General features: G+C 37.5%; 1 protein-coding gene across 1 annotated transcript in view; it reads right to left on the bottom strand.

Annotated features, from left to right (window-relative positions):
* The window catches only part of LOC306874753 (CUGBP Elav-like family member 5), a gene marked incomplete at its 5' end in the record, with an annotated part of 220,231 nt that overhangs the window by 40,902 nt on the left and 153,074 nt on the right, over positions 1-26,255 (bottom strand). The window contains 2 exons of the mRNA XM_079424988.1: positions 363-442; positions 2,399-2,527. Coding sequence (XP_079281114.1) covers positions 363-442; positions 2,399-2,527 — 209 coding nt within the window. The remainder of the gene's footprint in view (positions 1-362; positions 443-2,398; positions 2,528-26,255) is intronic.

Raw genomic sequence — 26,255 nt, 5'->3', positions numbered from 1 at the left:
TTGGAACGACATGAGGGTAAGTAAATGACGACAAAATGTTCCTTTTTGGGTGAATTATTCCTTTAAAAATGTCATGTGGTGTAACTGTCAAGTCAATAAATAGAAGCTTTAAAATGAAACTTTTTTAATTTGAAGTTTTTTTCAAAACCACATGAAACCTAAAGAATACAAAGAACACATTTCTAAGAAGTAAAAACAAGATTTTTATGTGACCCTTATAATAATACAGAAACCCCAGAATGTACAGTTTGTATGAAAGTAATTGCAACCTCTGATTGCAGGAGGAACATCAAAGAAAGACACTGAAAACACTGAAAATAAGAAGTTTTCTGTGTGTATATTATAGAGGAGTGTGTACTCACTGGCATGGTTTGGCTGCCGTGCAGGGCACTGATTGCAGACTGAGCTTCGGCGTGTGTGGAGAACTTTACAAAGGCGCATCCTGATAGAAAAAAGACACACACACAAAAGGCACACAAACACTTTAACCGCAGTGTAGAGAAGCACATTAAAACACTGGAGACGCAGGAAGCCCTCCAACGGTAAGCAAGCGGCTCCTCTAGAGACTGTACTGATGCGAAAAGCGTGCTATTTACTGCCACATGCCCATCTATGCAAACAAAACGCAAAATACGGGATAATTGATATCGTTTTAAACGCTGCTACAGATATTCATCACAAGAATTCAAACCCATTTGGGATTCAAGAGCAGTCGTGTTGGAAGCCGTTGAAGAAGCTGTCAAAATATTAAGGATAGGTCTTAATGTGCCTTATACAAGCGTAACGTGTTTTATACAGTTTTCATTAAAGAATTAAGCTCTATTTTTGCCAAAAACGAGGTTTCAAATAAAACACATTTGGAGCTAAATGAAATGTAGTTTTCTTGTCTCATTGTACAGGGAATGTTTTGATATATCTTTTTCTTCTCTTCCATAAGACTGGATATATTCAGAGATCCACCCGCTAAGTAGCAGAAATAATCCTACAGCAATTTTTGTAACACTGGCAAGGGGAAAACTTGCACTCCCACAGTGCTTTTCCAAATGCCAGGCTGTATTAGCGTCTTACAGTGTCCCTAAAGCCTCAGTGGGCAAACAATGGAGTCTATAAAAAGTTTAGTGCTCAAATATGTGCTTTTTCTCCATCTCTTATGAGTCTTTAATGTTGAATGGTGACAACTCAGAACAAACTGTTGGCAATATAACATTTTTACATTATATTTAAGAATATGCAAAAAGAAAAAGGTTTGATTTTATCTGCCATAAATGATTGTGAAAAGTGAGTAATATTTATTTAGTTTTTAATGTTTTAAAAGAAGTCTCATGCTCACCAAGGCTGCATTTAATTGATAAAAAAAAATAATAGAACAATCTTAAAAACTAATTACTTTAATACATTTTCAAATGTAATTTATTCTTTTGATGCCAAAGCTCAGTTTTCAGCAGCCATTACTCCAGCCTTCAGTGTCACATGATTCTTTATGAAATCATATGCTAAACATATGAAATCATTATGCTGATTTGCTGCTCAATTATTAAAGTTTTATTATTATTATTATTATTATTATTATTATTATCAAATTTTTCTGCTTATTATTTTTGTGAAAACATTTTTTAAGATTCTTTGAAGAATAAAAAGTTCAAAGAAAAGCATTTTTTATTAAAAAATTAATCTTGTGTAAAATTCTAAATAACAATATAATTATAAATTGATCAATTTAATGTATCCTTGCTATATATATATATATATATATATATATATATATATATATATATAATTATTATTATTATTATTATTTAATCTTGCTTAAACCAAAATTATATCTGAAGGATCATGTGACACTGAAAACTGGAGTAATGGCTGCGGAAAGTTCAGATTTGCCACCACAGAATAAATTACATTTTTAAAATAACCTAAAATTAAAAAGCTATTTTAAACTGTAATAAAAGTTCAAAATATTAATGTTTTTTCTGTATTTTTAATCAAAGAAGTGCAGCCTTGGAGAGCAGATTTTTGTGACAAGGCAAAAAGTTTGGTCACAATCAGTGCTGTCAAATCGTGACTAAATCATTAATCGTGATTAATCGTAAATATTTTTTTACACATATATATATATATATATATATTTCTTAAATATATACATGTATTTGTGTTTATTTATTTATATATACATATATATATATATATATATATATATATATATATATATATATATATATATATACACACACAAACATTATGTAAACACATCTTTTATTTTGGATGTGATTAATCGCGATTAATCGATTTGACAGCACTAGTCACAATATGACCAGAAGTGTGTATAAGAAAGCGAAAATCCCAATTTTATGTTGACTGCTAATACAGCATCATACCATAAAAAGTGACGTAACCTCACCTTTACTATTTCCATCCGGACCTCTTAGCACAGTGCACTCCTCGATGACTCCATAGGGCTCGAAAAGACGGTACACGTCCTCCTCCGTCTGCTGCTTGTTCAGCATCCCGACGAACAGCTTCCTGTCTTCTGAAACAAAGAAAAACAGAGCGAATGAAATGACTGGCGTAACCTCTCACCTCCCCCATTACCCACATACATTACTATTGTAAGCACAGCCCAAATACTACTCAGACTTTTGGTCTCTGGCCAGCATGGGCAAACAGGGACTGCTTTTGCTTGGCCCATTTAGCTTGTGGAATGGAGTCGCAGCAGTAATTGTTCCCCGTGCCAAGTCTGTTCATTTTAATTTGGGGGATAATTGGGTTCAACCCCATGTTGGAAATGGTGGGTAGGCCTGAGGTGATAGCACTAAGCTGTCGTGCTTAGAGGTCTGGTTTAATAGGAAGAAGCAGACTGCGAAGAGATGACGCTTTCTACGAAACTCTGGAGGGTGTAGATAGACCGAGAGCGCAGCTACTGCTGACCTGAAATTCAAACTCATGCAAGCTGTTTTGGTCCCGTTCTGTGTTTAGTTTACGGTAATTGAGTGTCCTCACAGATAATGCTTTGTTTGACTGAGCTGAAATCTTGAACGTTATACAAATACGATTATCACAAATTATAAAGGGCACTATGCCAGGTGATACTGGCCAAATTATATCAAATCCTGACAACCTGAATTTGTATAAAATGTGAATTCATTTCTGATTTGGTCAGTCCAACCAAAATGTGATTAAAGTATGCCATTTCGAATATTGCCTTTCATGCAGCATGTACCGCAGCTGTATGTGAATGCAAACGATCTGCAAAGTTGTAAAGCTGAAAGTGTAAGGTAAATAAAGTTATTGTTTCCCAAAAGAAAAAATTGACTCAGCATTGAACAGCATAAACGAGTCGGTGGTAAATCAAATCCCACTTCCATGATGGCTACACGTCAAGTCAAGTCAAGTCAAGTCACCTTTATTTATATAGCGCTTTTTACAATGCAAATTGTGTCAAAGCACTGCACAATATCAAAAAAAGGAAAATAATGTGTCAATAAGTTTAAATAGTGTCTTTGCAATAAGGTCGGCGATATCGCTGGAAATGAAGCGTCCCCAAGTAAGCAAGCCAGAGGCGACAGCGGCAAGGAACCAAAACTCCATCGGTGACAGAATGGAGAAAAAACCTTGGGAGAAACCAGGCTCAGTCGGGAGGCCAATTCTCCTCAGGCCAAACAAACCAGCAGTTCAGTTCCAAACTGCAGCAAGTCAGATTGAATGGGCTCAGCTGGTTCCAGTGGTCTTTTCCAATGGCTGTCTAAGTGGCGGGGTCCTCAATGGGGATCTGTCTGTGGCGTTCATCCAGGTGTTTGGTCACGAGGTAACATATTTGCATAATAAATGCCAATGTTCTATGTTGGATGGCCACAAACAAATTGACCCGCCCCCAAACACAACTCGGGGAGTTTATCATAGGATTCACAAGACCATTGCTCTTGAAAGATGGCTCAGCACCCAGTTTATTGGGCCAGCTGGCTCCACTGAATCACAACCTGTGAGTATGATAAATCATAGATCGATTTTCTATTTTCTATCGAGCGTTCAAAATTTGGAACTATGGCAACGGACGCATTGTTTCTGACATGCGTTGCACACTGTAGACCAATCACAACAGACTGAGCCATCTGGCCATCAGAACAGAGTAGGCTCACAGAAAGGGAGACAGAATTTTAGCACTGCTTCGAACGAATTATTGGAAAATCAGGTGATATTCATTTTGAGAAAACGAAAGCATTGTTTGCATGCATGTAAACCTATTGTAGGAGACTCCCAGAACAATATTAGGAACCTTAAAGGGATAGTTCACCCAAAAATGAAAATTCTGTCATCATTTACTCACCCTCAAGTAGTTCTAAGCTGTAACCAAGCTGTTTTGGGGCACCATTTTAAAACCCAGTTAAAAGCTTCAGTATACATACAGGAACGAAACTGTAAAGTTTGGTGAATTGGAGATTTCTGGCTCAGTGCATGAAAACAAAACTTGCTAAATAGTCTTTAAAGATATGTTCTTTAATTGAAATCGACAGATCCAAACAGATTAAGAGCAATGCAATTAAAAGTGTATTTTGGGTGTTTTCTTTCCACTCCTCTGAAATGACACTTTATGAAAAGCCAAAATCTCAAAATCTACTAATGTATTAAGAAACACTTAATAATTTAATTATTTAACGCAATAGTTGTCAGTTTTTGCTTGATTTTTTTTACTTCTCCTTTCTCCCAAAACCATGATTGGGGAAAAAACTCATGTAGCCTCATCAGATTGAGCTTCAGCAGTGTGATCCAACTAAACCTCCAACTTTATCATTTTGAATATGTGTCAATGGGATGGATGTGTCTATTGAGTCTCCCTCAGTCCTCGGCCACGGTGACTCAGACCCGCACGTATTGATATTCCTTGATTCACTCTGGAACCTGGCTGGCTCCGTGTCTCGCTGCGATCGTGACGTGCTCTAAAATAATCACGAGTGTCAGCACGTTGTCTGGGCCCCGTGCGCTCTTTATCGTTTGTGGCAGGATCAGAGGGTATGTATCAAAATAAAGGCGATGCATTGTGACATCTGTCACGTTACATCGGAGAGCATTTATCTGCAAAAAAAGAAGGCCCTGAACTGGAAAATAAGAGGTCAGGATGGGCCTTCGGCAACTCCTGAGGGGGACCTTGCGATCCGGAGGTGGGCTGGTAACGTTCCTGGACGAATTCGCATAGATGTGGCCTTGAGGTCTTGCCGTGCTTCTTGTGATGTCTCAGCTCAGGGAAACGGGAGATGGGACTCTGTCCGGGCTGGATTAATGTACGAAGCTGACCTGTATGATTTTAATACCGCATGTACTTCACCTCAACATTTATGCCACAAGCGCTGCTGTGGTAGCATGCTTTAAAATACACCCTTGCGGCTGTCCGATGGCTGACAGCTGAATGGAATAATACTTATGGGTGGAAAGAGTGTAACAGTAACACACACTGTAAATCAGAATGTAGCGTGGAGACAATGGAAGGGATACAACTTCAAAGTCCATTCAAAAATGTTAATTCTCATGTTTTTTCAAATCTGCATGACGATCTTTGTGAGATTATACAAAGTAAGTAGATTTTTTTTCACGCAGTTACAATAAACGAAAACTGGAAATTTCAATCTCTCAAAAATGACACAAAAGCACCATAAAAGTATCATAAATACAACTTCTGAAGCTACATGAAAGACTAATGTGAGAAACAGATCCAATTTTAAGTTGCTATTTATTGACTTATCTTGACATCCACACTGTATCTCATTGGTGCGCTCAATCACAAGAAAAGTAACAATGTCTGAAATCATTCAAAACTTTACAATGCATCTCAAAACTGGTTTGAATGATTTGTCAGATTTGTAAACAAATCATTCTTTTGAATCTTTTTTTTTAAATGAATCACAAATCCTGTCTAAATGATTTTGTCTGATTGATGGAAAAAAATTATTTAAGTCAAATATTATCATTGTCTGAATGAATCAAATCTTTTCATTGAATGCATCTTCATTATGAACAAATCAATTTATTTTTGTATTTTGTTTTTTATTAAATCACAAAATCAGTCTGAATGAGTCAAGTATTTTCACTGAATCACAAAACGTGTGAATGTTTTGCGAACAAATCAATCAAGTAAAATCTTTTACCACAAAATTAGTCCGAATGAGTCCAAACTTTTTATTGAATCAAAAACGGTCAGTCTGAATGAATCAAATCTTTTCATCAAATCACAAAAATGGTCTGAATGTAAAAATTTGTTTATTTTATTTTTTTTGTCACAAAACCTGATTCTTTCAAATCAAATCTTTTCAAATCATTATTTTGAGTGAAACCTTTACACTGAATCATAAAACTAGTCTGAATATTTTGTTCATAAATCAGATTGATCCAGTTTAATTAAGTTCAACTCACTGACTTTGGTCTGATCTATCATATGATTTCAGGACACTTAAAATATGGTGCTTTTACCTTTTTTTTTTTTTTGAAGCCTCAGTCCCCATTCACTGTAACTGCATAGAAAATAGCAACTAGCAGTCTTCACAATTTCTCTTTTTGCTTTACAACAGACGCCGTTACTGACATTACACATTTAGAGAAAGATAAACCACACACATTTCTTTCTAAAACGCACACAATCCGTTTAGAAAATATTGGAATACAATACAGACTGCATTACATTATACTACATATAAAGGAACGTATGAAATAGCATCACAATCTTGCATTATTCAACTTTTTCTGTTTACTCAGACGACGAAAGCTTATGAGAATCGACTGCAGTCAATAATACAGTTGCAGTCCATAAATAAGCAAGCAAAGTGAATTTATCGACAGCATGATCACAACAGATTCATTAAGAGGCATCGGACTAGAACACATGCAGTACAGTATCTTATTTATTTGAAATATACTGTGCACTTTGATAGACTGTTCAATCACTACACTGCCATTAAGGTGCTTCTCATCGCACGTTTAATTGATTAGCGCTCTTGATATTTGCATACTTTACTCCCCCGTGTCCTTCATACAGGGTCCGGCCCCACCAGCTGTGATGCTGCCTCAAAAAATTACTCCTATCAAGCTTCATCAACTTCAGCGGCTGGAAAGAGTTTTGTTTAATACATCACAAATTAAGCCGCACAACGACAAGGGGAGAACAAGATTGCTAGCTCCACGTCTAAGGGAATTTATGTCCTTGTGATATGACTGAGAGCAAATTCTTATTTGGTTAATATCATGACTGATATTTGTTATCTTTATTATAGGAGAGACGCCGCTAGAATGCAGAGGAAAAGCTATTAGGTTTTGACTATAGCTGGATGTTTACTTGTAAATATCTCATACATTGTCACTGTATGGGGTAAGTTGTCACAATGGAGCTTGTCAATAAATATCCTATTATAGGCTTAAAAAATAAAAAAAAAACATACTGTGACTTTTATAAATTCAAATTATATTTAATTATATTTCTATACAACATTTAAAACTTTTTTTTTTTGTATTTGGACCTTTGACTTAAACCTTATAGTTGAAGAAGTATAAAAATAAAAACCTTGTGACAACTATCCCCTATATATAATACAATGTCATTTCCATTTAAACGAAGGAAAAAAGTATTTGTTCAACTTTGTGATAAACTGTGCGAGCAGGCCTGCTTGGCGGCATAAAGAAACTCTTTGCGATGTTTTATGTTCCAAAGTTACATAAACGGTTTAGGTTTATGTAACTCTGGCACGCAATGTTATGGAAATGAAGTTGTTGACTTCTTTTTTTACTTCCCTTGATCAAATTTTGATGCCCGTCTGTTTGATAGAAACTGCCAAACGTCTGTGGCTGTATGTAGATTAATCTATTTGGCCAATCCCGTGGTGAACTAATCCGAGGCTGATTGTTTCAGATTAACTCACAGGAAGTAAAACTCCTAGAATGCATCTCAAGTTTGACAGCAGCCAAAAGACCTCGAAGGCCCCGATCATTGCTGCCAGATCGAGGTCCCGACGGATGCGGATCCTCCATCAGCGTTCGTACAAACAAGATATGTTATAATGAATTGGATCAAAATCCACCGGGTTTGTTCGGCAGGTTAATTACTTTAACCCTCTCTGTCTGTTTGTTGAGGTTGTGTTTTGTTACATGCAGTAATTGCTGAGTTGTTTTTAATTAGTGTTTGGGGCCACGCTCCGCTTTCAAAGACTCGATTCTGGTCTGCCAAGTGGAAATGGCAGCAAAATCTATCTTAGCCCATCCTATCTGTCTGCATCGCTTATCTACACGGTAAACCCGAATACTTTTCTCTCGGTTTGCTCAGTCTGCGGTTGAATAATCGCCCACCCGGTAATTGTCAGTTAATGTGTTTGTTCATTCGTATGTTGCTTTTTATCAAGATGCTAATATTGTTCATCATTTCTCCTTATCGCTGCCTCAGACAATGGAATTTACACTGCGCGCCCGACAGCATTTTCAGGAATGACCCTCCACTTTTCGCCAACCCCATTTAGGCTTGATTGACAGCCGGTTGTCATGGAAACTTCCACAGGCTCTCTTTCCTGCACGAAAGAAAAAGAGTGCCAAAAGTGATGATTCACTATTGTCCGGCTCTCTCAGGACAGTGATTTACAATCTCAACCGCTCACCTCCTGCACTCATCCCGGTTTATCGGAGGCTGCAGGATCTCATCCTGCGAGCCAGAACACCGTTTGCATGTTTAGAGAGCCTTCGCCAATGCTTTTTGCAGAAAAAAACAACAACCGGGATCCACTTTGTAAAAACGCAATTGCAGTTTAGCTCCAGGCTTATCACTTTTAGGGTTTAGTGGAAGATCAGTGGCCTTAGGATAATAACCTGTTCTTAGTGTAGCGTTATTTATTCAGAATGATCAATATCTATATAATGAATTTTTGTAAAATATGATAATTGTTTTTGTAGTTTAGATGTGCTTAAAGTGCCCAGTTAATTTTTTGGGCCTCTATAGATGGACTAGGGTTTACAAACTGGGGATCTGTGGGATCCCCATAGGGATGAAAACAGGGTGCTGGAGAGCAACTGGAAGATTCATTTTGATTATTTTATTCAATTCACAACCGTAGTTTTTAACAGTAAGAAATTTTAAAAATACTGTATGAGAATCATCATTAAAATAAAGTCTAACAATGATTTTATATGTATTTTAAATGTATTTTTTAACTTCTCTAAATAGTTTGATTTTGCTACTTTGACTTTATGCATAAATATATTTCATATTTAATAATTACACACACTGCATATTTCATATAAGTCATAAATGTTAATAATTTTATAATATATGTTTCTAAATATACAGTGCCCTCCAAAAGTATTGGAACAGCAAAGACACAATTGCTCTGTTGGCTGTGGAGTCAAGACATTTACAAATATGATTAAAAGATGAATATGAGACAAAACTACAGAATGTCACATTTTATTATTAGCCGTTTCAACACATACATGTTTTACCAAATAAAAAGAATAGCACTTTTAGAGTTCATCCCACTCATTGATATGTAAATATGTGCGCACACATAATGTAAACATACTTTTATTTTGGATGTGATTAATCACAAATACTATTACTATTATATATTAAATTATATTATATTACTTTTATATATAGACATGCATATATGAAATAACATGAATATAACTTAAAACAATATACAAATATTTTTTTAAAAACTAACTCATCAAAAGGACAAAATTATATGATAAAATTGTTAAAACTGCGTCTAAATTTAAACTAAAATTAAAAATGAAAATGATTTCTCCAGTTTCTCTGAATCTTTTGATGATGTTATGCACTGTAGATGATGAGATTTGCAAAGCCTTTGCAATTTGATGTTGAAGAACGTATTCCACAATCTTTTTATGCACTCTTTAAGACATCCCTATTATGTTACAGACCTGATGTCAATTAACTTAATTAGTTGCTAGATGTTCTCCCAGCTGAATCTTTTAAAATTTCTTGCTTTTTCAGTCCTTTGTTGCCCCCGAGCCAACTTTTGTGAGACCTGTAGCAGGCATCAAATTTGAAATGAGCTCATTTAGTGGATAAAAGTGTAAAATTTCTCAGTTTAAACATTTCTTATGTCATCTATGTTCTATTATGAATAAAATATTGTCTCATGCGATTTGAAAGTCTTTTAGTTTTCATTTTATTCAAATTTAAAAAATGTCCCAACATTTCTGGAATCCAGGTTGTAAAAAGGTGTATTCACATTCAGCTCCACAAATAATTTTACATTAACTAGATTAACAGGTTATTAGTAACACTTATAAAATGAACAATGAAAGCAAAATAAGACCAAAAAATGTTTTATGATTTAACAATAATATTACAATCAATAAATAATAATAAGAATAATAATTCATTTAATAAATTAATGGTTAAAACAACTGTTTACCAAGTATTTGACTGAAAGCTGCAGTAAATCCGCTGAGCGGAAACTAAGTGAACCGAAACACCGCATAGCGTAATCTAAATAGATTTGCTGTATTCCGGTTTTGCCTGCAGTTAACTGCTAGGTCAACACATAAAATAAAAACAGCCGGCTGCAGAGATGGCCTTCAGACAGCGTGTATAAATCACAGGGAGACTTGAAGCAAATGGCCAAGACATTTTCCATGTCACCATTCGATCACAAACGGCGTTAAAATGCGGAAAAGTTATCTGTGCGCTCTAATAGCGCTCTCCGATGGCTTATGGCTCTCCTGTTAGCTTCTATTTTAACACCGGTGCTTTTATTCAGAAAAGCGAGGGAGGTATAAGATGTGGTTGTGTAAAATACAGGGTTTAGAAAATTCTGAAGGTGTAACCAAAAGGAGTTTGTCCCTGGTTGACATGTCGCTCGCGCTCAGATGAGGTGGAGAAACCTTGAACATATAACTGACCGCACACATATAAAACCTCTCGTGTGTAGGAGTCTCGATGCTAATATTCCGTCTCATATAAGGATGCGGGGGAGGAAGCAGTAGAAGAAACGGCTTAAAATATTTTATCTCCACCCTATACTTCACGGCAAATTTACACTCGATATGATAACACACGTGAAATATGACCTGCTACCTTGTGTCGGCTTCAACGTATTACAGCGGCGCCCATAAATCTCCAGACTGCTGCACGATGTCCACGCGAGCTGTAGTATATAAACATTTACAATATTGCAGGGCTATTTATACTGTCTGCCCCCATAATGCCATTCGCTAGGCTCTTTGGGGTCGGTTATGATATGCAATTTGTTTTGTTTCATTACATTTATGGCTGTTTCTATTACATATACACATACAGCTACTTTCTTTCATACTGTAGCAGTCGGTTGACGGTACATAACGCGGTTCCCAACCGGTTTCTTAATTATTTTCTCATGGGCCAATGGACATTGATTCATAAGCTTCACATGGTTGAAACCAACCACACACACACATATTTCCTCACACGCCCCTCAACCACTGTATTTTCGGTTGGCTAATGAGGTAGCCACATGTTGTAGTGCACTCAAATCATTAACCTGTCTTTTCTTCCTTTTCGGAGGACGTAATAGACTACAGGGATGGGGCAACAAACTTCATTAAGAGGTTAAAAGCAAGCAGGCATGAGTCTGAACATCACTCATAAAAGCGACAGAGTGAAGAGGTCGCTCGGGCCTTCTGGGATTCTTCAAGGAGCAAAGTGATGCTGATACAGAGGACGAGAGGTGAGTGAATGAGACTGATAACTGATAAATGATGGGTAAAGACAGCATGGAAAGCAGAAGATGGCCAACCTGAAAGCAATTCGCTAATTATCTTTCTTTTTTTAGCCTGAACAAAAACCTGTTTGAAAAAATTACATACTCCCCCTTTGAGAAATTTTACCTCACATAATTAGTATTAATGACTGTACAAATTATGACATTCATAGTGCATATGTTTTAGGCCTAATTATTCAACTTTTATGACAAACAGTGGTATTGTCATCCTTTTTCAATCATGTCTCCATTACATTTTACAGTCTTATTTATGCAAACTAAAATTATATGCAAATCAGTCAGTGTAACATGGACTAAAATGAATGTACTGTATATGACATGACGACACGCCGACTAAATTTAAAAGACATTTTCGTTAAAACTACGACTGAGAAAACTGTACAAGTTTACACTGATAACAAAAAACCTTTTAATTTCTGTTAAATGTAATTTTTATGCTTTCGAATGCATCTCGGATAACCGTATCCATTGCAACAACAAATTTAAAACCTCTCTGAATATGCCTATTTCCTTACAGTTTGTGAAAATTGTTCATATTAGATGTCGAAATACTATACCTGTGTCCAAATATGTCTACTTCCCTACTATATAGTAGGTGAAAAATGTGAAACGAGTAGTATTTATGAATTTGGAAAGTGTTTGAATTACCTACTACTTTTGAGGAGATTCTGAAATCTCATAAGGCCATGGGAGAGGAGTTGTGAACGGCAGTGCGATTTCGTTAGTAAAGTTATTTTTTTCGTCATATGTAGTAGCTACTCAGACAGTATGCAATTTTGTTGCAAATTTTGTTCTTAATCAAATGTAATAGCTGCACAATTCCGGCTGCTAAGTTTTTTCCTCATTAGTAGCTACTCGGAAAGTATATGATTTCGGTCACAAAGTTTGTTCCTCATTAAAAATAGTAGCTACTCAGAAAGTTTACAATTTCAGTCACGGAATTCATTCCTCATTAAATGTAGTAGCTATTCAGAAAGTATGTGATTTCGTTCAGGAAGTTTGTTCCTTATCAAAAGAAGCACGTGATTTCGATTGCGAAGTTCATTCATCGTGAAATATAGTACCTACACAGGCAGTATGCAATTTTGGTCATAATGTAATGTAATCATAATGTAGTCGCTAGTCGCTACTCAGAAAGTATGAGATTTTAAATGCACTGTATGGCTGAAAAATAGAGCATCAAATGAAATATACTTTTTTGTCATACTTTGTAATGAATCTCCTCAGACTTTCTGGCTCATTCCTGCATCATTGTTGGCAGATATTATTATTGACATAATAGAGATGATATCTATGGACTAGTCAGGTGGGTTGGACTGTCTTTTCACAATCATCATTACATGCGAGGTCAGGGCATCCCAGATGCATCTTTTAATCCATATTTATTCTGTAATCTCAGTGTGTGTTCGCGAGGTGCTCTGTGCAGCGCTTTGACTTCCAAATCTGCAGAGTTAACAGTTACAGATGGGAAAAATGCTGTATAAGGTAAAGTGGCAAATACATAAATAAAAACATAAGCCCCCGAAAGCTAGTCCCATATCTCGGTGATTTCATAATAATGCAGGTTGATTTCCTCCGTACAGTATACAGGCTAAAATTACAGTGTGCTGCGAACTGATAAACCTTGAACTCCTCACCTCGTCTCTCATTGTCATGCTGTTTAATGCAGTCCAGAGAAGACTGTAGGAAATTGGCTCGGGATAGTGCAGTAGCTGAGAAACCCGTAAGCCTGCCATTGACTTTGAGCAGATACATCTTCACTCTCCATGTGGGGTGTGTAATATAGAAGTAAATAGGATAGCTCAGCTTGACAGAAACATCCTGACTCGGTTATGCCATTTAAAGCTTATTAGGATTGAGTCCAAAATAGAAGATGAACATATCTGGGTGGTCAGACAGACATCTAACACAACCTGAGGGAATTTCAACCACATTAGATGAAGCAAGCACTGAATTTTCAGTGGACAATCCAATTACAGGTGGCTTCATTTCAGTCTGCATAAGATTAAATTTACGTTTGTAACTTAAACATGAAAAAACTGACAACATGAGTATTGCAGCGTCCAATTCTGATACCTAATAAACCAATAAAATTATGATATTTATGCAATATTTAAGCAATGCCACACAAGCAAGATTCTTTGACCAATGTGATGTGACTTTTATACAACAATTTAATATACAAAGAGTTATTTACGTTACATATTAGAAAAATACTGTCAATTATGTTTTCTCCACCAATGAAAATAGCTCCAAAAAGCCAAAGCAGAACCACTGAGCAACAAAAATGTGGTGGTGATGGCGCAGTGGATAAGACACATGCCTTTGGTGTGAGAGACCCGGGTTCGAATCCACTGTGAGACACCAATGTGTCCCTGAGCAAGACACTTAACCCCTAGTTGCTCCAGAGGCGTGCGACCTCTGACATATATAGCAATTGTAAGTCGCTTTGGATAAAAGCGTCAGCTAAATGAATAAATGTGTAAATGTGTAATACACAGTGGCATTGTTGTTTCTGAACAAGTCAGTTGAGTGAATGATTTCCGATTTAATTAGTGTTTTTGAATAAATCTGTTGACTGAATATTTAATATTGACTCACTCAAAGAAAGCCAACTGTTTAGTTCCTGAATGAATCAGTTTTTTAATGAATCAGTTGAGTGAATGATTCAATGACTCACTCAAAAAGATTTTTTGTGTTTATGTATGAACCAGTTGATTAAATGATTAATCAACTCACTCACTCACTTAATAAAAAACCCAACAAGTTCATTGAATGAATCAGTGTTTTCTTAACAAATTGGTTGAGTGAATGACTCAATGGCTCACTCAAAAAAACGCATTTTGTTCCTGAATTAATCAGTTAAATGAATGACTCAGCAACTCATATTTCATAGTGCCACCTACGAACAATCACCCATATATTTCTATATTCATTTGGTTTAATATTTTATGGAATGCAAAGTCTTTCCTAAATTTTAAACTTTGTGTCCAAATATGTTGTGGTCCATGAAAAGGCAGAAGTGGTCATCATCATTACGTTAAGTCACATAATCTGTGCATTTCCCACAAAATTTGTGCCACACTTCACAACTACAGACTTCAAACAACTGGACTCCTGGCCTTACACACACACACACAAACTTACAAAACCACTGGTCTTTACAGTATAGGTTATGGAGGAGAGGTTCCTTGCTGCCTCGGTCTTGTGGGGTTTTAACTAACAAGAGTGGAGCTTCAATCCCAATGCTCCAGGGGTTGCCTTTCCCCTAACACTTATTAAAAATAGATTTGAGAGAGAGACTCTCTCTCTCCCTCTTTTCTTCCTAGGCTTTATCTGCAAGCTTTGACAGACCCATTTGTTTTGATTTTAGGATGATGTGCTTCATACTTAATGAAATACTGTAACTATCTATACATTGACCGAGATGTTGGGCAAGGTGGCTGTAATTGGTCATTGGCTGTCATTTCCCACCATTGCTTTGCCTGTGGTAGTTTAATTACATTTGTGGTCATAGTATAGGAAAATATTTTCTCATAACCAACTGTCATTACGATCTTCGATGTAGACCTACCTGAAAGTTTTGAATCCATAATTAAATATTAGAGTACGTATTTTTGTGGTTAAAAAGAGCAATTGTATTTCAAATTACCTTTAAATTCTCATCTGTATTGCCATTATTTTTGTTCATTAGGCTAAATGCAGTATTAAATCAAATTCTGTGATCCATCACAATCCAAACAACACAATCTAGTGTTTCCTGCTGCTGAATCTACAGCAAAAGAAAGTTTCTGGCTTTGGGACAAAGGCAGAAGAATTCACATTGGCTTGGAGAATTTACATGCTAGTGCACTCCAAAACATTGACAGAATTCCTTTTTAAGCATATACACTGCTGTTCAAATGTTTAGGATTGGTAGGATTTTTCAAAGACAAGTTTTCGCTTTTGATTCAGCAGCCAATAAACTAGTCTTCAGTCTTACATGATCCTTCAAAACCCATTCTAATATGCTGATTTGCTGCTCAAGAAACATTTATTATTATTATCATTATTATCTATGTGGAAAATGTGGTAAGGTTTGCTATTGCTCATGGCAAGCTCTCATGGCTGATTCTCATGATAGCACTCTGCAGGTCATCACGAGTAGCCCTCAATGAGCGTATGATGAAATAGCAGGGAAATTCTTAGAATGTAGCATAGTTCAGGATGATAAACAGTGATTATGTATCTGCCTATTGGATACTTTTCATCTAATTTTACATATTTGCCTGAGATTTTCAACTGCTGAGCCTCTAGGGCCTCTTTTTTATTGATATTGTCCTTCAGTGTTCCCAGAAATTCTGATTAAAGTCTTAATATCCAATAAAAAAAATCAGACATTCAACATCTCTGCACCGTGAAGCTGGCTAAATTGGACTGGAAGAATCTCTCTGTCCAATAGCTCATTGCCCATTAGCCTCTGGGGAGAAAAATTCACATTATTAGTGCTGTAGGATTTAAAAATGCTAAACTGCTGTAAAAATACTAATAAGTATGCGGATAGACTCAAGTTAAAAAAACAAACACTTAAACTTGCCCTTTAACAATGATCTATTACTTTCTAAGTGTGTGCGAATGTGTGGAGGTTTGTTGCACGGTAATGGCTTGAGGAAAGTTTTAATCTTTGCAGCGCACAGTCAGCGCCTCATTACGAATTGCACCTCTTTAGCTGCAGAAGCGATACTGAGATGACTGACAGGGAGCAGAACGAGGGGCGTCTTGTATTTCAAATATCAATTGGCGGCGTCAGCGTTGCCGGGTAACGTGAGGGATTATCTGAAATTAGTTCAGTCAATTCATCATTACAAAGGGCAGTCCTTCCACTGCTGATTAGTTATTGTACACACTTGTCAATTAAAGCTCCCTGGAGAGCACCACATAGAACAGGCTGTCATAAAACACAGAGAAAGGATGGAGACAGAGAGAGAGGGCACATGAATAGTAAAGAACATGGAGAACATTTGGAAATTTTTCTCATTTACATTGTTTTTTAAAGGTGAAGAGAAACTCGTTTGGCAACGTGCACACAAACTCAAATTAGAATGTATACACATACTGTACTATATTATATTCTGTGTATACACATACTTTATAATTTTACAGTTACATAGCAAGTGCATGTTTAACATCCACATGTACTGGTGAAAAACCATATCAATGTTAATTTAACTACTTTTTTTCAGTAGCATGACATCACACAGCTATTACTATAACAAGCTGTGTCAAGTGTGGTGCAAAAAAAGTCACATCACTGTTTCTAATGTCACATTGTTTGCACATACAGCCTTACAGCCGAGCGAGCCGATTAAATAATCAAACATTTTAAATACTTAAAAGATATTAGTAAAAGACAAAAGGATTATTTTTTTGTTATGCTGGCTGAAAGTCACTTCGCATCCCGATAACAATAAGTTAAGTGGTCTAAATGTATTTATATATATATTTATATCATCTGTGGAAGGCATAGGACTATGAAATGTACAACCAATCAGATTATTTGGTCCGAACATTACAATAGGTGGTCCATTATTAATTTGCATACCTCCACGCACCCTGTTTGCGCAGACATGATACGTCATCAGTGTGTTCCACTATACTATTGCAGATCGAGCAAGAATGGAAGGAATTATTATTGTAATATTATGTGCTTTGTACTGTAATGTTTTCTCACCAGTGAATTAGACATGAGGTAATCAGACAGCGTTGCATTCAACCCTCTACCTCTGGTCTGCCTGTGCGCATTCATGTGTTTTGGAGGAAGAGTGGTTTTGCAGAGTGATTATGCAGGGAATGTGGGATCATGCTTTCACAGCTAGCTTGCTATTTCTAGCTTTTCCAAAACCACCTACCCTACCTTTAATGTATAGTTACTCATACCTTAAACTACTCTTTTGAAAGTTACTTTTTTGTAACTTTTTCTGTAGCAAGCTGCGATTTTAAAAATAGCACTCCCGACTCTGGTACCCACCATACTGGATGAGTTTCATGACAATGAATGTGAGATAAAATAAAAGGTTAAAAAAAAGACATCACCCTTCAGATTTAGTGAAGGTAGCATGGTCATTCATTCTTGCATTCGATGCTCTCACCTCCTTGGTAAGCAATGGATGCCCTTTCTCTATATTTGCTCTATAGCTCAGCAAGCCGCTCAACTCAATATCACCAATATTTTTTTCCCCCTTCACTCAGAAGTGGTGATGCTCCCATGAGGGGGAGAGGGAAGAGAAGCTAGACTTCTATAAAGGCATAATGATGTGCTCTAAAACCGCAGGGGTGAGCGTAACCTTTTGCTTCAGAGGACGACGTTATTAGACGAGGCAAAGTCAGCGCAGTCGTTTAAGTGTGTCTTGACGGTAACTGCTATTCCCATTAGTTCCTCTACTGTCTGTTGAAATGCTGGTGCTGGGATTCTGGGGGGGGGGGGGGTGTCTAGTTGGGGAAGGGGGGGATTTGTAAAGGTGGGGGGAAAGGGGTAGATGAAAAAACAAAATAAATGCCACCAGAACAAGAAATAATAGACCTCTGTTTCCTACTATTTCCAATTCAATTTCCAGCCAGTGACCTGAGGTAAGGAGAGGAAATCAATGCGAGTTGGAGGGGGGTGAAGGATTGGGCGTAAGGGGGAAGAGGCAGGACCTTCTCTTTAAACCACAGCGCATCCATCAGCCCGCAATGTCAAAGTGACAATCCTGCTTGTCTGATCCCGATGCGCCACATCCTGTTTGAGCGTAAATTAAACCTTTGAACCGTGGAGTTACCTGTGATTAATATATGCTCCATGAGAGCAAGAGGTGTGAAAGCCTTGATTGATCCCATACTGCTGCAGTTCAGATGGGAACAAAAGGGTGGGGTGATTCCTGACTGACCCTTCTTGACAGGGGCTAGAAGAGCAGATCTTCCTGCCCTTCAGAAGAAAACGAAGACTGACTAGCAGGGCTCCAATCCACACTTTAATCAGTTCATTAAATGCCGCTGTCTGACGAGTAGGCTGGTTTATGGGCCGCGAGAGTGTAAACTGGCTAGAGTTGTAGCAATAAGCTGAAAGTATGAGGCAAGAAGGTGAGATGTTGCCTTTAAATCTACACACCCTGGGTTGATGAGATGAAACTTGAAGCCCAGGGAGTCTGCGAATCAGTGCAGGAGATGGTTGATGTACATCGGCTAATGATGAGAGCATCTACGGAGCAAGCTAGCCTAACGGGGCCTTGCTCATGAAAACGTAGACCACTGTTTTTAATGAGCGAAATAGCTCTGCGGGATGCATGCGGCATGACTCCATAAGTTTCCGAGTAGTGTGCTTACCTTGAAAAGTTTCACACTATCCAGAGGGCATATATGAAGGTCATCACTGCATCTACATGCTCAAACTCTCGGTGTATATACATTTATCACCGGGGCAGGTGACAGAGGCATTAAAACCCTCGGGGGCATTTGAGGGGCCTCAGCAGTGGAAAAGAAAAAAGGGGTGGCTTGGAGTCTGCGTTGCGTGGCAGCAGTGGCTCAGTCTAAATATGGATTCTTTTGTCTGTCACTTTTATCTTCAAACAAGGCTTTCAAACGTCTGTTGTTTGAGGCGGTCAGAGTCGAGAGACCCCTGGCTCTAAAGTGGAAGCAAAGAAAACTGGAGGGAAATTCACAAGAAGGCATGAGATTGGGAGCGAACAGCAGAAGGGCCAAACTTCTAAAGCATGAAAGGCTTGGGATTTGCTTCCTTTTATAAAAAAATAAAAAAAAGATTCAGAGAATTGTGCAATGTTATTTATTGTGTGTTTTTATAACTCGTTCTTCCTAAAGTTGCCGGCAACCTCACTAGAGTAACCAGACCTTCTTTAGTCTGAGGTTTGGAGAGTTCTCTGTACAACTAATCTAGGTCTTGGAAACTAACTTTGAGGAGTTTGTATTCCCCTAGATGCCCTTTCTGCATAACAGAGAGCGTGTCTAAGTAGACTTGAGAGTGAGTACATGTGTGTGCATGCTTGCATTAGGCGGATCCCTACTGTTACAAATCGACAGCGTCTTAGCCTTGAGAGGCACGCCATTCTCTCGGATACCAGAGAAACTGTAAAGAATAACTGTTGCTGGGATACGGCAAGAGAATGCAGTTGAGAACGCACTCTAAGACCAAAACCAAATGGCCCATAGAGACAGCTGTAAGAGCCATCTTCTGATTGGTTTTTGAAACACTTCCTTTCACGGCATCAACCCTTTTAAGCAACTTGAGCATGCTCAAGATGTCGCTTCCCTGTAACTCTAATAATCCCCAATCCTGAAATGAATCCTGCTGTGCTTGCTCATCAATGAACAGTCACAGACCTTTCGCCACTCAAGACAACATCCATTGTTCATGTGCATAATTAAGATCTCAAACCAGATGTGTTTTACGGAGACGTTTCTGATACTGGCCTAAAAGAAATATTTGATGTTTAAATTAATGGCTCCGACCCGGTATTCCTCCTTACCATGAGACAATTTAGGCTTGTCCTTGACTCATGGGCAGCAACGCTTGAAACGCGTTTAGATTTGGAGCTGCTTACTTTAAAGTAGTTTGCACCCGGAGGCGAAAACGCGGGTTCTGAGGCTGCTGCTCCCTGTAAATAGTTTGGCTTTCAGGGCTCAGGCACCATGCGAATTTCATTCCAGCCTCCTCCTCTCCTGCCTGCGCGCTGCGATCACCCAGAGGTGCCACGGGAAAATCGCCTCACATAATAGACCTGACGATTACTTTGCAACGGCGTCGATCAGTAGCCTGGAATCCAAAGCATTGCTGCTTCAAAGCACAGCAGAGCTTGGGCTGAAACAGATCAAGACTCTGAACAACAAGTGAACAATATGTATACATATTTGATTTTACAACGTCAAATATATGCCATGTGATTAGCGATGATAAGGCTAGAAAGCTGTGTAGCCAAAACTATACTTGAATTGCCATTGTATTACTAGTCCACTGTCAAATAAATACTCATTATATTTGTGCCGAAAGCACCAATCGTAACTTAAAATAATGCACATAGCACAATATTACTGAGCCATAAATATAGTTACTTCTACTGCATCCGAACAATAACAAACTGTCCTAACATATTCCTATTGACTTGGGGCTGCTAAATTAAGTCATTCTGTTCATCCATTTAGAATAGGGTCCATTTAGCTTTCATGTCATTAAAGATAATACAAAATTAAATAAATACCAACATGGAGGAGTAGCTAATTCCTCCCACAGGCATGCACACAGACTCGGTCCATCGATAAGCGTGCCCTTTCAAGGAAATGTTTTGTTTTTTTCATATTCCCACATATCACACTGCATTAGTGCTGAACAAATTTCAGTTAATTACAAAGCAAAATGCTTGAAATGCTCCCTAAACCTTTTCAATCCCCCTTTAGCATGCTCAGCAGGGACCTGACTATTTACTAGAGTGGGGCAACTACATCATCACTGTTTCATGCATTTATGTCCCACAAACCCTAAGCAACACTTGTTTCTCCTATCTTGACTTTGACCGATACTAAGGCGGCATACTATTCCAGCCATGGAACTTTAATGAAAGCTTTTGCAACGATGCATCCTCCGCTTGGTTGGTCTAATGAGATCCCTAACTGTTCCTGCCATCTGCCAAGCTGAAGTCATGACATTAGCGATGCAGCCAGTCTGGATTCATCCATTTTTATACACTCTTTTCTCTTAAGTCAACAAAAGCCAAGGAACAGACTTAGCAATCTGTATGCCAAACAAAAGAGCAGCATTTTTGCTTATATATCATTGCTACATAAGGCCATCGGTTCTGTAGACAAACGCCTATTCTTTCCTTCCCAATGATGACTTTTCACATTTCCAAAAGGTTTGTACCACCAAAAAACATCCTAGTGTGCAAGATGAAGATAGATTTCTGTGTTTAGCAAAGGGTGGATATACAGAGAGCTCTAGGGTAAATTTCAGCTTAATGGGGCCTCATTACATCAGCATTTTCAACCATAAAACAGGATTCCTCAAGAGTGCAACCTAGGGCCCTATGAAATCTGTTCCTAAATTCGTTTTTTTCCTTTCTGTTTTAATTTTTCTAGACTCTGTTTTATTGGTTAAGTTATTTTTTTTTATCAAAAAACATCAAATCATGAAACTTACAATATGAAACTGCAATTTATCTCAAATTCAGTTGAATTTTTTACCAAATTCTGTTTTCCATTCATTTTCTGGATTCAATTTTAAAGGTTTCATTAAATATTAATAATCAAAAGAGCATCTCCAATTAATTGATTTTATGTTAAAAAAAAATATATATATATATATTTATTTCTAAATTATGTGTCGTGTATTTACATTTTTCTGCTAAATAAATTCTGGTAAATAATTTTTCTGCTAAATATTCCTTTAAAAAATGTTTTAATAATAATTTTAGTAGTAGTACTACCATTACATTAAGTAATATTTCTGTCACAATTTCTTCAAGTTAAACCAAACTTTTATTTGGTTTAAAAACATGTATCTGTGCCATTCATTCACATAGAGACACGCAGAACATGCAGGATTCATATTTAAATGGTTTTGCGGCTTAATATTCACAAACACACATTTTGATTTAAGTGTACCGACCTACTTTATATGTATCCATCCAAAATTTGGCAAATTCCATGACATTCCACATTATTCCATGAATTCTATTTTTTATGACTGGATTCTGTGATTCCATCCACAGTTTCCGCACGCAGAAATCATAGGGTCCAAGCAACCCTAAAATACTCTTAAAGAGTAATAGTTTAGAAATATTGGTAGTTGTATCATGTCATCTGCACTGGTTTCTTTACACTGAAATCTTACATACACTTTAACCATGCCTCCCAAAGTCTCCCAAAGACGCCAAAAAGAAGCGATCCTTCACGACCAGGTAAGCAGGCCATTCCTCCTAGCTCAAAATAAACATCATGTCCTTCATAAGAATAGAGTTGACCAAGGCCATGAAAGAGCAGATATTGTCTCCCCATTAGCATTAGTACTTTCCATACTGCTTACCTCATACACTTTAATGGCGTCCCTTAGCTCGGGATTACCTGTTTCTTTTGTCTCGGTTTATTCATCTGTTTGGTTGGTTGCCATTTTTGGATTGGCACTCTCGAAATCCTCTTATCAAAGAGTACTCAAACGAATGCTTAAGGTAGCACATACTAAAGTTTCCACCCCTCCCCCATAAGACTCAGATCCCTGTACTCACTGGAGAGAAAATTAGAAAAAATCTGTACACCCTTCGGAGACGGGATTAGGCCCTTTTCTCCCAACATGCTTAAATTGCTGTAATCTCCTATGCAGATCACATCTGCGGCTAATTGATGGATTTGCTAGAGTATCTGAGAGCGGCTCGTTCCAGTGTGTACTTTGTGTTTATTTAGCCCATGGAGAGGCGGTTTGATAGTGGGGAGTGTTCTTCATCTGTAGACTGTTCTTTTGAGGAAAGGGGCTGATCAGCGGTGACCTGCTTGTCAAAGTATCTCCAGACACTTCCCCAGGCCTGTACATAATTACAATGTTTGTGCGTGCTCTCCATGTGCGTGCATGTTGGTTTGCATGAATAATGCAATGGATGCTGGTGTGCAGCGGGCATATTGTTGTCGCTCGTATAGAGCGAATTGCCGGCCACCTCAGAGTGCACCCATAAGTGAAATGCAGAACGAGGCATGGCAGCTGGTGAAATGGGTCTGATATACTTCTGGTCTTATGGAATAGTTACTAGCTGACAACTGCATTTTTACATGTGCTGTGTTTGCTATTATCCGGTGATATGAGTTCATGGTTCAAAATGGAGTGATCGGGTAAAACAGACAGCAACATTTCCCTCAACGCAGAACACTCTCAACATAAGAAGGCTTTTAGACACCAGAGCTGGTGATTATTGAGCCAGTTGGTGGCAGAAATTTCGAGCAAGAAACATATAAAAATAAGTTGTTCTCATAGGATTGTGGGTTTGAGACTGGCTTCGGTATGCCCCAATCCACCCTGCCAGGTCTATAGTGTCATGTATATTGCAAAAAGAGTTTTTATTCAGTATTCATGACTTGTTTTGCAATGGAAAAGAATAATTAAAAAATCCTTAAAACAAGATGAATTTTCTTGGAAAGACGTATACCACCTTCACATGAAATCAAAGGGATAGTTCTTTCTGTCATTATTACTCACCCTCATGTCGTTCCAAACCCTTAAGACCTTCGTTCATCTTCAGAACACAAATTAAGATATTTATAATGAAATTCTAGAGCTTTGTGACCCTGCATAGACAGCAATGCATTATGGTAATCTCATGAACGATTGAGGATGGTGACATGGAGGAGAAGAATTGTTGAATAAAGTCATTGTTTTTGTTTTCTTCCCACACAAAAGGTATTCTTGTAGCTTCGTAAAATTAAAGTTGAACCACTGATGTCACATGGACTATTTTAACAATGTCCTTTCTACCTTTCTGGACCTTGAAAGTGTCAGTTGTGTTGCTGTCTATGGGAAGATCAGAGAGCTCTCGGATTTCATCAAAAATTTCTTAATTTGTGTTCTGAAGATGAATGAAGATCTTATAGGTTTGGAACGACATGAAGATGAGTAATTAATGACAGAATTGTCATTTGAACTATGAAAATGAACTCTCTCTTTAAGGCAGATACAAGTGTTAATTCTAAAATATTAAAATACTTACAATATGATGTAAAGAGGGTTTAAATCCTCAAATGACACTTAATAAAGACTGTACTTGTCCATAAATGGTACAAATGTACACCAAGAGGGTCGGGGTTTGTGTACGAGGAGGAAGTGTTTGTTGAAAAAGTACAAATGTGAGTTGGGGGAGGGGCCTGTGTTTGCGGGCAATGATCTATTTTTTCCCCATTATCCAGGCTGCATACGTGGGGCTCATTTACATTCATGGTTATCCAGATAATGAAGCTTTCAATCCAGGGGATCCTGCGGTGAGAACAATGAACCCAATTACCTCCTGCTGCCTGCGAGATGGGATGGCAGACTCTGAGACAGATGGGAGAGGCTGCGGTCGGCCAGCGATCCAATCACATTTATCTCACTCCCCTGTTTCTCTCCCCAACCCTCCTCCGTTCGTGCTCACATCGCAACTTATCAACAGGCCAAGGCCAAAGCCCCGGGATCAGTATGTAGAACCAGCCACCTCCCTATTGCAGAAAACCTACAGCCTCGTGGAAATGCCAGGTCAAGCCTCTATACGGTTCACTATTAACTCCGGGACAATTATTTGACTTCAAATAGGCCTACTTGTTGATATACAGAAAGTTAACATCATATAAAAACTGAGTCTACTTACATTCTTATTAAGCTTTCCTGGGAATATTCTGAATAATTCATTGGTGCAGTTTACGTAGAAGAAAAAAAAAAAAGTTTAAAACTTGCTCCACCTCCGAAATAACTTTACATCACCAAGCCCTCCCTTTTTTAACCCCTCCCCGCCAACCACCTGTCATATAAAGACCATTCTTCACAATCCAGTTGAAACCTAACAGGTAAAATGCTTTTTTTTTGGCAATTTAAGATTATGTTTCACTCTTAAAAATGTATATTACAGAATATGGACTGTAGATTTCCCTCACTCTTTTGCACCCTAATTGATGCAACGACAACATTAAAGAATGTGAGTGGTTAGATCAGATATATACTTCAAAAAAGTCCTATTCTTAACAAGTATTTTTGCCGATTTTCCAGTAAAAATATCGAAAAAGCAGCACTGCATAAAAAATGAAGGCTTGTTTTCATAGACTGTGTTTTGTTTTAAGAATAAATGAAAAATAATCTGCCAGTGCTATAAGTAAGTAAATTTCTCTACTGATTTAAGTAGAAAACACACAAAAATGGAAAAGTAAAAGCTTTCATGCACTTTTGCAATGCATGAAATGTGATGATAGGTTGTATTTTGTTTTACTTTTTAGAATAAGTGAAAAAAGTACATTTATCTTGTTTTAAGTATTTTTTTTCCTATGTATTTTAGAAAGCATATAAAATCACAGTTTACAGTGTCCTTGTTACACGTTACAGTATATGTACTTACTATTATAATAACAATAGATCATGAATAATTACATGCAAGGAACCCTAAGACAAATATTAATCCTAACTATATAGTAAGTACATGTAGTTAATTAACGTTACTCAGTACTTAATTACACTGTAACAAGGCACTTAATTACACTGTAAAATACATGGCAGCTTGAGCTTGTATTACAGGCCTCCCAAATTCTCTATCGGTAACTTTTTACCGTTTTTGACAAACCACTTTTAGTACTGACAAATTGGCGCTAAAAAGCATCAAATCATTTTACAACACAAATAATTAATAACAAACACCACCTATTTACATTTAACACTCCATCAAACCTTCCAAGCGGATCGGTAAAACCTCTTAAGTCTCCTCCGTATTATTATTGCGTCCCATATGAGCTCCTAATGTTTGACTAGAACCGTTACCGGCTTCA

Source organism: Barbus barbus, assembly GCF_936440315.1.
Source record: "Barbus barbus genome assembly, chromosome: 9".
Taxonomy (NCBI): domain Eukaryota; kingdom Metazoa; phylum Chordata; class Actinopteri; order Cypriniformes; family Cyprinidae; genus Barbus; species Barbus barbus.
This window is presented reverse-complemented; position numbering and strand designations above follow the sequence as displayed.